This window comes from Myxocyprinus asiaticus, chromosome 11 (genome assembly GCF_019703515.2).
Source record: "Myxocyprinus asiaticus isolate MX2 ecotype Aquarium Trade chromosome 11, UBuf_Myxa_2, whole genome shotgun sequence".
Classification (NCBI taxonomy): domain Eukaryota; kingdom Metazoa; phylum Chordata; class Actinopteri; order Cypriniformes; family Catostomidae; genus Myxocyprinus; species Myxocyprinus asiaticus.
The window spans coordinates 46,977,637-46,989,763 of NC_059354.1; the positions used below are offsets into that span (position 1 = coordinate 46,977,637).

The 12,127-nt window shown below is 33.4% G+C and overlaps 1 protein-coding gene across 1 annotated transcript in view; it reads left to right on the plus strand.

Moving 5' to 3' along the window:
• LOC127448414 (STE20/SPS1-related proline-alanine-rich protein kinase-like) overlaps window positions 1-12,127 on the plus strand; it is a 104,649-nt gene that overhangs the window by 27,270 nt on the left and 65,252 nt on the right. The window contains exon 11 of the mRNA XM_051710915.1: window positions 11,914-12,036. Within this exon, the coding sequence (XP_051566875.1) occupies window positions 11,914-12,036 (123 nt within the window). The remainder of the gene's footprint in view (window positions 1-11,913; window positions 12,037-12,127) is intronic.

Genomic DNA, 12,127 nt, shown 5'->3' on the forward strand with positions numbered 1-12,127 from the left:
GGGGTTTCCAATATTGCATAGTAGAGCATAGCTGTTAAAGAACTGGCAGAACTAGAGAAATATGAGGATATTGACTTGTAGGGCTAAATATACTGTACATTGAATATTTGCGATATTTTTTGGATGATTTTGCAGGCGATATAAATAAATAAATAGGCAGCACCGTGAAGATTGCAATGATTTTGATGCACTTTTCATTTGGCCATTAAGTTTCCTTAACACCGTATCATTAGACTAGTTTCGTTATTTCTCCTTGCGAGAATCAGAGTTCTATAATGTATACAAGTGTTTTTCGTGAATCAGTTGAAACTGTCCATTTACATGAATCAATTCAAAACTCAATTCAGTGATTTGATTAAAATGTTTTAGTGAAAAATTATGTCGCAAAATATTGCCATTTATTGCTATGTGTTGTTATATTGGTGCATATAAGTGAAAATGAATACATATAATTCTTCCTTGTGTTTATTTAGTGAAAAACTGTATGGAAATCATGCATTATTTTAAAGTAAAATTACATTTAATGTAGTTTTTATTATTATTTTAATTTATTTTTTTATTAGATATTGCATTTTAGATGGTATTGGAAATGAGGAATTTAACAGTTCTAATTTCTCTTAAAGATTCTGATTTCTTAGCGATTCCAATTCCTTTAATGATTCTTACTTTTGAGGAAGAAATAATTGGAAATAAGAAATGCAATTTTTATTGTATTTTCTGCCAACTCTTGTGAAAGGTAACACAGACTTTTTAATGACTTTTTAAAGATTTAATATAAATGCAATCCAATAATTGGTCATCCTGTACACATTAATAATAATAATAATAATAATGATTCTAAACATACTAAACAAATTCTAAACAAATGTGATAACATATTTTGTTCAATTATTTATATTTGTATTCATAAAATTCAAAAACACAACAAAACAACACCAAAAAATAATGTGTAGGCCTATGATTGTCATATGAACAATTCATTCGGGTATAGCACTACACTTGCACTGTATGTTTCGCGCTGTAAATAATTTGTTTATTAAATATCATCAAAAGGCTGAAAAATATTGAGCCATATTTTTTTATTGTATTGACCATCCCTACACACACACACACACACACACACACACACACACACATACACACATGTTGGTGCAGCTATCATTATGAGGACTCTCCATAGACATAATGGTTTTTATACTGTACAAACTATAGATTCTGTCCCCTAACCCTAAACCTAACCCTCACAAAAAACTTTCTGCATTTTTACATTTTCAATAAAACATAATTTAGTATGTTTTTAAGTGATTTGAATTATGGGGACACGAGAAATGTCCTCATAAACCACATTTATAGCATAATACACTTGTAATTACCAGTTTGTAACCTAAAAAAAAAGTCCTCTTAAACCACTTAAACCCACACTACACACACACACACACACACACACAAATACACACACTGAAATAATGTAACAGTATGTTTGAATTGGTGTTTTTTAAGTGAAATGACATGCATGCGTCAAAAAAAGTGTTTTTTTATTGATAAACAGTCATATTGACTTTCATGGAGATTCACTTTTATTATATGGAAAAGAACGTCCAGAAAAATCTTCCAAAAATTTACCTTTTGTGTTCCATGGAAGACAGGAGTATTGCAGGCTTGGAATGACTAAAAGGATGATAAAACGGTGACAGAATCTTAATTTTTGGGTGCACTATCCCTTTAAGAATGTGAAATAATCATGACAGCAGATCTGTTTAGAATTGATTTTGTTGATCTGTGATAGTGTTTTAGTTGTGTCCGGGGAGCTCGGGGAAAACCAGTCATGCTTTCAGTAATATACTCTTCTCAATGAAGTACAGTATTAACAGGAAGGGAGGGCAAAAGAAACAAAGACATACAGTCTGTTGTAAGGGTGGAATGGAGCCCATTATTACTTGTTAGATTTGACAACAGTTGCAGTCGTCTGTGGTGTAATATTCAGGAAAGAGATCCTCTGGGAAATGTGGTTTTAATTATGGATCTAAAATATCATTTGTAGCACCCCATTCGGATAATTGGAATTGTTCGAGGGATGGTACAGTAATTATGAAGCCCTTAGATTGCCAAAAGTTATCAGATGACACTGTGTCTACACTGGATGTGCATTGCAATGACTTTAGGGGGCGTTCACAATAACAGTGATTAAATCACTGGAGTCTCTGTGTTGTTGGTTGCTTGTAAGAGTATATGCGACTACTGTATTCAACTGTATCAGAACATTTACATGCGCAGTTATAATAGAACTACAGTGGGGTTTTGTCTGTTCAAGTATACATTACATAATGAGTAATCGAATATTTGAAAAAAAGACGTCAGATACTTCAGGTTAAATACACGTCACGTATCTTTCGGTGCATGCATATGATCCAATCACATTTTCTAGGAATGTTAGTGCGACTGCAAAAATCAGAGTGATTTCAGTCAGACTACAGCATTAAACTGACATTTTAAAAAGACAAATCATTGTTTCAAAGTGCATGTAAACGTAGTGACGGTCTACATCCCCATTGGTAGTTGCTGTGTTGCACCATTGCCCATTTGCATTTTCTCAACTTTTCAAATCTGTAAGTCACCTTATTTGCTCAGCAAGATTTTCTTGTCTGCTATAGCGCCTCTTGTGGCAACACTGAGAATGCAACACATACTTGCAGAACACAACAACGTGTGAAATTGAGCCTGTATAGCAAGAAGCCACAGCGTTCACATAATTGTGTAAACTATATTTTGGACTTTAAAGGGATCGGTCAACTTAAAATTTAAATTCTGTCATCACTTATTCACTCTCATGGTGTTCCAAACCCATAGGACTTTCTTTCTTCCGTGAACACAAAAGGAGTAAATGACGACAGACCTTTCAGTTTTGGGTGAACACAACCCTTCAAAAAAAGTCACAAATTACACATTTGGATTTGACACTGTGTAGGACTACCATGTAGGGCCTTTTTTTCTTTTCTCTTTTGCTGTTTTCTCACTGTAAAAAATCAGAAGTTAAGAAAACATAAAAAATTAAGGCAACCAGATTCAGAGCTTTTTTAAGTTTTCTCAACTTAAGGTCACATTAGTTAAATTAAGTCCACCAAACTCAGAAATAACAGTGATGTCTACATGTATACCCAAGTTCAACAAGCTTTCATTTTTAACTTTAGCTGAGCATAAATACAGTGTTTTCCTGGTTCAGAAAAGTTTGGAACAAGATATTCTTTGTTAAAGAAGTATTCCGGGTTCAATATAAGTTAAGCTTAATCAGCAGCATTTGTGGTATAATTTTGATTACCACAAAAAATAATTTTGACTCGTCCCTCCTTTTCTTTAAAAAAGCAAAATTGAAGTTACAGTGAGACACTTACAATGGAAGTGAATGGGGCCAATCCGTAAACGTTAAAATACTCACTGTTTCAAAAGCAGTTTGGCTAAACAATAAAGGCTTAAACAATATGTGTGATAAAATCACTTACTAACCTTTTCTGTGTAAAGTTGTCCAATTTTACAACTTTTTTGCCATGACGACTTAACGCTGTAAACCCTAAAACGACCGTAAAAATGACAATTTAAACAACTTTACAGCTCAATTCACAAGTTTTAACAGAAGAATTTATACAATTGTAAGCTTCACATTTCTGCCTTTAAACCCTCCATATATCGGCCCCATTCGCTTCCATTGTAAGTGACTCACTCTAACCTCGATTTTGCTTTTTTTTAAAGAAACGAGGGACGAGTTGAAATTAACTTTTGTGGTAATCAACATTATCCCACAAATGCTGTCGATAGAACTTAACTGGCATTGATCCCAGAATATTCCTTTAAGCAGAATTCCATTTCCAACAAAGGCCATGTGTCAGCCTCATCAGAATGCCACTTTGTTGGGCTACCTTAAAAAGCAGTGTAGGTGATCTCGGCTAAAACACGCAAAGAGTTAAGACAACTTTAAACTGAAGAAAGCGAACACTAATCACCCTGATGACTACAAAAAACACACAACTTTTTATAGTAAGACATCATTTACATTTATGCATTTGGCAGACGCTTTTATCCAAAGCGACTTACAGTGCCCTTATTACAGGGACAATCCCCCTGGAGCAACCTGGAGTTAAGAGCCTTGCTCAAGGACACAATGGTGGTGGCTGTGGGGATTGAACCAACAACCGTTTGCTTACCAGTTCAGTGCTTTAGTCCACTACGCCACCATCACTCCACATCATTGAAAACACTAAAAGCAAAAGCCATCTATTCATTCTAAACAACAATTAGTTGCATGTCCTCATATGTTGCCATGCTTTTCCCTAACATGCATAAATAAATTTAAGCACAAGAAATTATGGGTATTGCCTCCAGACAAATTGCTTCTCCAATTGGCATGCTCAGATAGCAAATGCAACAATAATACGAATTTCATAGTGCAAACTAGGGTTTCCACATTTCTGACCCATGAATTTTCAGGACCTTTCAATGACTTTAACAGATGTTCATGACTGTTGGAGAAGAATTATTATGCCACAAATGGCTTTCGCAGTGATCAGACTTGAAGTTCTACCTTCAAGACCGAACTTAACATTGTATGTTCTCACTGTTTAAAATTTTAAGTTGATCACACTGGATCACATAAAAGTTGACCTTATCAATTTTAATCTCAACTTTTCTACACTATATAGATAGTTCAATCAACTTGCAGTTTGTCTGACAAATGGAAGTGGGATTTTTTTACAGTGTGAATAATGAAACTGAATCAAGGTCCTCATGAATATTGTGATGAATATGTGTCAGTGTGTGTTTGTCCACTCTGTCACCCGGTGTGTGTGTGTGTGTGTGTGTGTCTTCATTGCTATAGTGTTTGTGTGCTGTTGTGACCCTGCCTTTCACACACATTATGTATCCAGTCAGCATATCCGTAGCCTGTGGCGAGAGACAGCCAGGGAAAGATGCTGTCATCTAAAGACTCTCTGACCTGAACAACACTGACAAACACCATTTCTCTTCCTTACCTCACTCTCTCTCCCGCTCCTTTATCTTTCTCTTTCTCTGTCCTCTCTCCCTGGCTGTCTGCCTCACTCAATCTTTGTAATTCTCTTTCTTTCCATATGCCTCTCTGTTTCTCTTTCTCTCCTCCACACTGAGAGACCTTTCACAGACTTGAATATTAGTGCAGTTGCAGTTCTGTACACTGTGGAAGAATCAGTATTTGACGTTATAGTTTCAAAGCGTTTCAACATTAACGTCCACTAGTAGAGGTACACAATGAATCGAATAAAAAGAAAATCAAAATTACAATTACAGCTGCCACAGTTAACTAATCGTGAAACGTGTTAATTACTCATGTTGCGACAAATGTTTCGAATACATTTCTATTTACCGTGTTTTTGCAGCGTTAAAGCATTGTAACATTCTGTTGCTTGATTTGTGTGTACAATTTATTCTGAATCTGAATAACAGCTTTGTTTTGCTTTTAAGAGGGCTAATGTGAAGTTGACCATTTAGGCATTTAGGTCCTTATTTACCGATAAAACACCCATAAAGTAAATCAGAAGCAGTTCTCTGCTTGTTTTTGGATGTGTAGTTTACATAAAAATATGGGACACTGTTGATCCACCCAGAATAAGTATTTTAATGGAAATTGTACTAATTGAAATTAATTGCAATTACAGTATGAAGGGAAATAATTGTCCATTTTAATTGTGCAGCCCTATCCACTAGGTAAACTCAAAAAAATATTATTTTATATATTATGTATTAATATTATATATTAAGATTTGTGCATATCAATTTCAGAACAAAAATTCTATAAAATTTAAATGTGTATTTTTGTATTAATTTAATTTGGCTAAACATTACACAATTCAGTTTGATGGAATTACACACTGAGGAAGTCCTAGTTGCTGAAACGTCTGTGTTTGTTCCCCCATGTGAATTAAAAAAGAAGCAACAAAAAGCTTGGAGTGAGGATCATTATTTTAATGGAATTTGTTCATGAAATTGAAATGTGTAAATCTTGAAAGTATTCTTTTTTTTTTTATGATATAGAATATTCACAACGATTTAGCTTACAATGTAAATTTAAGCAACATTGTAAAAATCACAGTTATTTTAATGTGCGTTCTATTTGACAATCAAGTTGACTATAAAAATCATAGTTTTATATTATACGTTTTCTTACCGCACAAGGAATTTTAATTGGTATATTTAGTAAAAGTGCATCAGCAGCAAGAAATGTGTTAGAGTTGGTAAGGTTAAATTTAGCAAATCAGTTCAAACTCCTCATTCAATGATTCATTTGTGTCGTCAGTCAGGAATGATTGCAACGTGTCATTTAATGTAAAAATTAAATGGTCATAAATATTTTTACTGTGATATTGGACAAATTAAAATGATTAAATTATTATTCTTTGTGTCCATTTAGTGAAAAACGGTGTGGAAAACATGCCATGATTTCTTTGTTTGAACTAGATTTTTTTTTACTGTGTTTTACTTCTTGCATTAAACATTTTAAAGTAGGGCTGCACGGTAAACATAAAAATCATAACTGTTGATTATTTCCTTTGATATTGTAGTCTTGATTATTCATTTCGATTTGATAGAATTTACATTTAAACACTTATTTTGTTTTGGGCAGACGCATGCCATATTCTTTAACTTAATTGATTAATTGCTGTTATATATTGTTATATCATAATAGGAGCATTCTTGTTTTATCACGCCTTTTCTAATAGACTTATTTGCTCAACAAACATGTTTGCGATTGGTTACAATGCTTGACTGCTGGAAAGAAAAAAAATTTGTTGCAACAGGAGTGGATCTAAATTGAATGCTGCAATTTACACTATTCCCGATTAGTTATTTACAGCAGCTGTAATTGTAATCTCAATCATTTTATTGATTAATTGAGCAGCCTTATTTTGAAGTTTGGTGGAAAAAAAATTAAATAATTTTTGAATCCCTTTCAGATCAAATATATAAATATCAAGATATCATGCAGTGCTATAATATATATATATATATATATATATATATATATATATATATATATATATATATATATATATATATATATAATAGCCCTGAGATTGTACATTTTTTTTTTAGCTATTTTGCCCAGTATATTGCATAGAAAGAAGAACCTATGTGTGTATTTTGAACATCTGGATTGTCTGGTAATAAGGTTATCTTATTATGTTGCCTGCAAAGTGGAGTTGTAGTTTGTAGTTGTAGATTATGGCCACTAGAGGGCATATGAGCTATTTGGTTTGTTTCTTAGTGCCTGAAGTTATTTGTAGCAATTTTCTGCTGCGGACACGTTGCTTCACTCTCATAGCAGAGATTTTAACAGTTGCATGTAAATGATTGGTGTGATATGCCTGCTCTGAATTATAAAGGGTAACACTTTACAAAAAGGTTGCATTTGTTAACATTAGTAAGCACATTGTTAGTTAACTTGAACTAACAATGGACAATACTTTTACATCTTATTAATCTTGGTTCGTATTTATTGCAACATAGTAATACATTTTTAAAATGAAAAGTATAAGTTAACGCATTATGAACTAACATTAAGTAACAATGAACAACTGTATTTCACTGATTCTTGAGATAAGGGACAAAACATGTTTAAAATCTGAGTTTTTATTTTTTTAATACTAAATTAATTTGAAATGGATATATTTGTAGACAAAGGTCTCAGCTAACGAACGATGTAAGGGAACAGGTTTTTATTAAAACGCTTTTTTTTCTGAAAATTTACATTTATTCACTTCATAACCTTCTTACTGTCATTTGTGTCAGATCCATCAGACACACCAAAAAGCATGCTATTTTAATTGGATTCATCCAACAAGTGTAAAGTCTTTAATTATCTAATAATATTGTTCAGTAAAGGAGTTAAGTGATAAAATACATTCAATATTTATTTATTTATTTATTTATTCTAATAATACTATTCTGAAAATTCTGACTGAGTTGACAAAATGTAATATTTTTCCATCTTAACCATTTGTTGTACACTGGAGTCATTTTTTCCCCCCTCAGTTGAAGATGCCTCTATAAACTAAACTAAAATGCCAAAATTTATCCCACAATTTTAACAGAAATTATAATAATGAGAATGACAGAGTTGACAAGTTGAAACTGTGACCGCAGAGACTTAAACATTGTTTGTTTAAAATATGAAAAATATCAAACGTACCAGACCATGTGTCCTACTGTTGCATCCTCCATGAGCAGGAAATGGGAAAGGGGTACTCAGAGTTAAAGCTGGCCAGGACATTTTCTGATTTATTCAGGATTTAAAATAAATCTGACGGAGTTAACGCAAAGTGAGGGCACAACTTTTTTTTATGGAAAATATCATTTACATTTTTCTTAATGTATTGTTTGATATCTTACAGATCTCTACCTTTCATTTGATATTTATATTTCTGAATTTGTTGCATTTTTAAACACTTTGTTTACGAGTTTAACATTGTGATCTCTTGCTGAGGACAGATTAAGTTACATGTGCTTCCAATTATAGAGCATGCATTTAAAAACATTTGAATGAAATTATTTTAAGTAAAAAATGCCCTGAGTATACACATTTCCTTTAGATTCAACTTTTACAGTATTTTTATTGTTATGAATTTCTTGATTTTTAAAATAAAGATGACTTTTGTATGTAAGACATGTTTTGTCCCTTATCTCAAGAATCAGTGATTTTCATAAATGAACACCAACCAAGATTACCAAATAATGTAACAAATATATTGTTCACTGTTAGTCCATGATATCTTATGCATGCACTAATGTATAACAAACTGAGCCTTACTTTATTAAAGATGCAAATGTACAGAACATCTTTATTTCTCAATGTTTCTTTTTTTGTCAACGATGCTCATGATTGTTTGCAACATTTGCAATGTTGTCAAAGTGTATTATAGTACAAATCTCTTATAGTACAGAAAATTAACAACACAGAAAATACTGTAAAGATGGTCAAGTAAATAAAGAGGTGAAGGGGAAATGAAAGCAAAAGATTGAAACATGGATTACAGTGCAAATTATTTTTGATATAAAATTATGTTTTTCTACTTCAGTGCTTTCATTATTTGTTTTGTGTAATGCTTCACATCATTGTATTTCACATTAAAATTGTTAGTATGAGAGCAATTTACCACTGGCCATTTGAGCTTACATAATGTCCCTAAATTACTGTGTGTGTGTGTGTGTGAGATAGCTCAGTGCCGCTGGCCCTCTCATGAAATTCATAAACACACAGCTTGCAGGTGTAGTTTGTCATAAATGAGCTGATGTTTATTTGTTGCTTTGTTTATTCATGTATTATGTTTGAAGGATCCAGAGCAGGGGAAACGCAACACAGTCCGCCTTTGTGTTCTGAGAGAGAACGGGATGCTGGGAGAAGTGTACATGTTATCTCGCTCGCAGAATGCTTACATAGTGTTTCTTGGCTCTAGATGTGCGTGTGTATGTATGTGTGTGTCATTATCAAACCTCATGTCTTTCTACCACTATTTTAATTGGAGTAAGTAGATCTACTAGAAGACAAAGTGTCTTTGTGTTAGGACAGGGCAGGCAGATGAATATGTTGTGGATTAAGGCCGCCGAAAATGGCATAAAATGATAGAAAAAAGGGCTGAAAATCTCAGCTAACCATTTGAACAGAAACTGTAAAAGTCTGGTAACCGAAACACTCACATGGAGAAAAAGCGTTGTTTACGTTGCACATTAAAGTCCATATGCCCAAGTGAACTGATCGCTCTCTTGGTAATAAGCGCATTAAATAAAGAGCATTTTCTAGTGCTCAGGTGTTGCATGTTATTGTGTGTTATGGTCGTTACTGTCAAGCTCCAATATGACATTAAGGAAGCGTGAAACCACCATTAAAGTAGCCATTTGACTCGTGCATTAAATGCTGAAATGTGTAGTTATAGAAAAAGTGGTTTCGATGCATCCCTAATAATCACATATAGAATTTGTTCAATTATCCCAAACAAAGTCTAATTTAAAATAATAATTTTCGGTTTTCGGCCAAGAATTTTCATTTCGGTGCATCAATAATGATCAGTTGACTTCAGCACCCCTACTTGCATTATTCGCCAATGGTGTGATTTCAAAAATGGGGAAAAAGACACGTTTTTGTGATGCTTTTCTTTCATATATCAAGATGTTGACATTACTGCTTTTATGTGAATAAATAAAGGTACATCTACTTTTAACATCATTTGTACTTCAGACTGCTGTTTTGTTGGACTAGAAAAACACACCATGTGACCCACATTTGGCTTTCAACAATTCAAAGGATAATTTGATTAAATTGAAGCATGATTTGACATAGATGACATAATTGAGTGCATGAAAAGAAAAATGTGACTAAATGGAAATGTGCCCTGTCAGCACATACATCATATATATATATATATATACACACACACACATACATACAAAATCCTTAATCTGGTAAATATATTGGCTATAAAAAGCTGCATTTGGTAAATACTTAATTATATAGCATTTTAATGGAGCCAAGTCTCCATCATTTCAAAATAAAAATCCTGAAATAAGTATGTGTATTTTGGGCTTCTTCATAGTCCCGCATTATGCTCCAAATCATAATTTTTTTCTAGTTATTATTAGGATTTTGGTTGCACATAATCTGTATCTGGGATTTTATTAATTTTGGAACTTTTTAGCATCTATGTCTGTGCCCGTCATCGGAAGAAAAGGCTAAGAATGTTTTTTTCTACATCCGATAAACTGATTTTTAAAAATATCGGCCGATTAATTGGTTATCAACCTTTTGCACCACCTTAGTAATCGGTATCGGCACTCTGCTACCTATCTCTGTAAAAATAAAATAACGATGCTGCCACCTTTATAAGGTTATTTTTTTGATCTGTAGTTTTGCTCCAAAATCATTATCGAAAATTGTCATTTTGGCCACCCTCTACAAAATAATACATTACTCGATAAAAATTAATCTGTGGCATTTAATATTTTGGCCCTTATCATCATTTATCTTTATCTATAATCTTGATGAACAAAATTTTGAGCAGGGGCTAGTGTGGACTTTAGAATAAAAAAATATGTCTATTAAAAAATAAATTAAACAAAAATCACGAAAATGAGTGCAAATGATTTCTTAGACAAAATCGAGTGGAATATACTATTCTACTAGAATGATGGTGGAATTTAGGGCCCATGTTGGAACAATCCCAATGGATGTTGGGATTTTTTTGTGGGCCAGATTAGTAGCATGCTTTGATAGAAATAGCTTGTTTGAGAGAACGAATAGTGGAATCTTTCCGTACAGGTCATTGACACAGGCTTCGGTACTTTAAGTGAAGGCTGGGAAATAAATTACAGCTCACTGACCCTTAAAATAAACCTGTGAGTTCACTGCAGACTGTATCAGCCAATCTCAACCCCTGCTGTTATCAAAGTGTGACACTTTAGAGCGCAACAGTGGGGTTCCGGAAGTAAAAATCCCATTCCTTTTCTCCATAGAGAAATAGATTTTTGGTGAAATTGTATAAAACTTTCAAGCCAGACCTACCATGAGCTTTGAGGTTCTTAAGTGATGAAATATGCTTCTGTAGAAGCCACAAGTCATGGCTTTTAAACAGTTCATTCACTCATAAAAATAATTTAAGTACACAGAATTGTACCTTTTTCAGGTTTTCAAACACTTTTTGCTTCTAATCAATGTTTGTAATGTGATTCACCTTGGAGCTGGTTGGATTGGTTCATTGCTTAAAATTCTTTATTGAAGAGTTTTTTTTAAATGCCTTTGGAGAAAAGGAATAGGACTTCCGGAACCAAGTCTGCTAAAAAGTGGGCGATCACTGTTGTGCTCTATTGTGAGTTTGACGCGTGTCTTGTTCACACCCGCAGGTCAGAAGGGTTCCAGGATCGAGTGGTCACCTGCACAAGACCGAGGATGGAGACTGGGAATGGAGTGATGATGAGATGGATGAAAAAAGTGAGGAGGGGAAGGCTGCTGTCAATCACGGAAGAGTAAGTGTGACCTTTGATCTTAGTGATGATAGATTCCAAATGATAATTCTCAATTGAAAAAAATTAACTTTTGGGGTCTATTTTTGTAAGC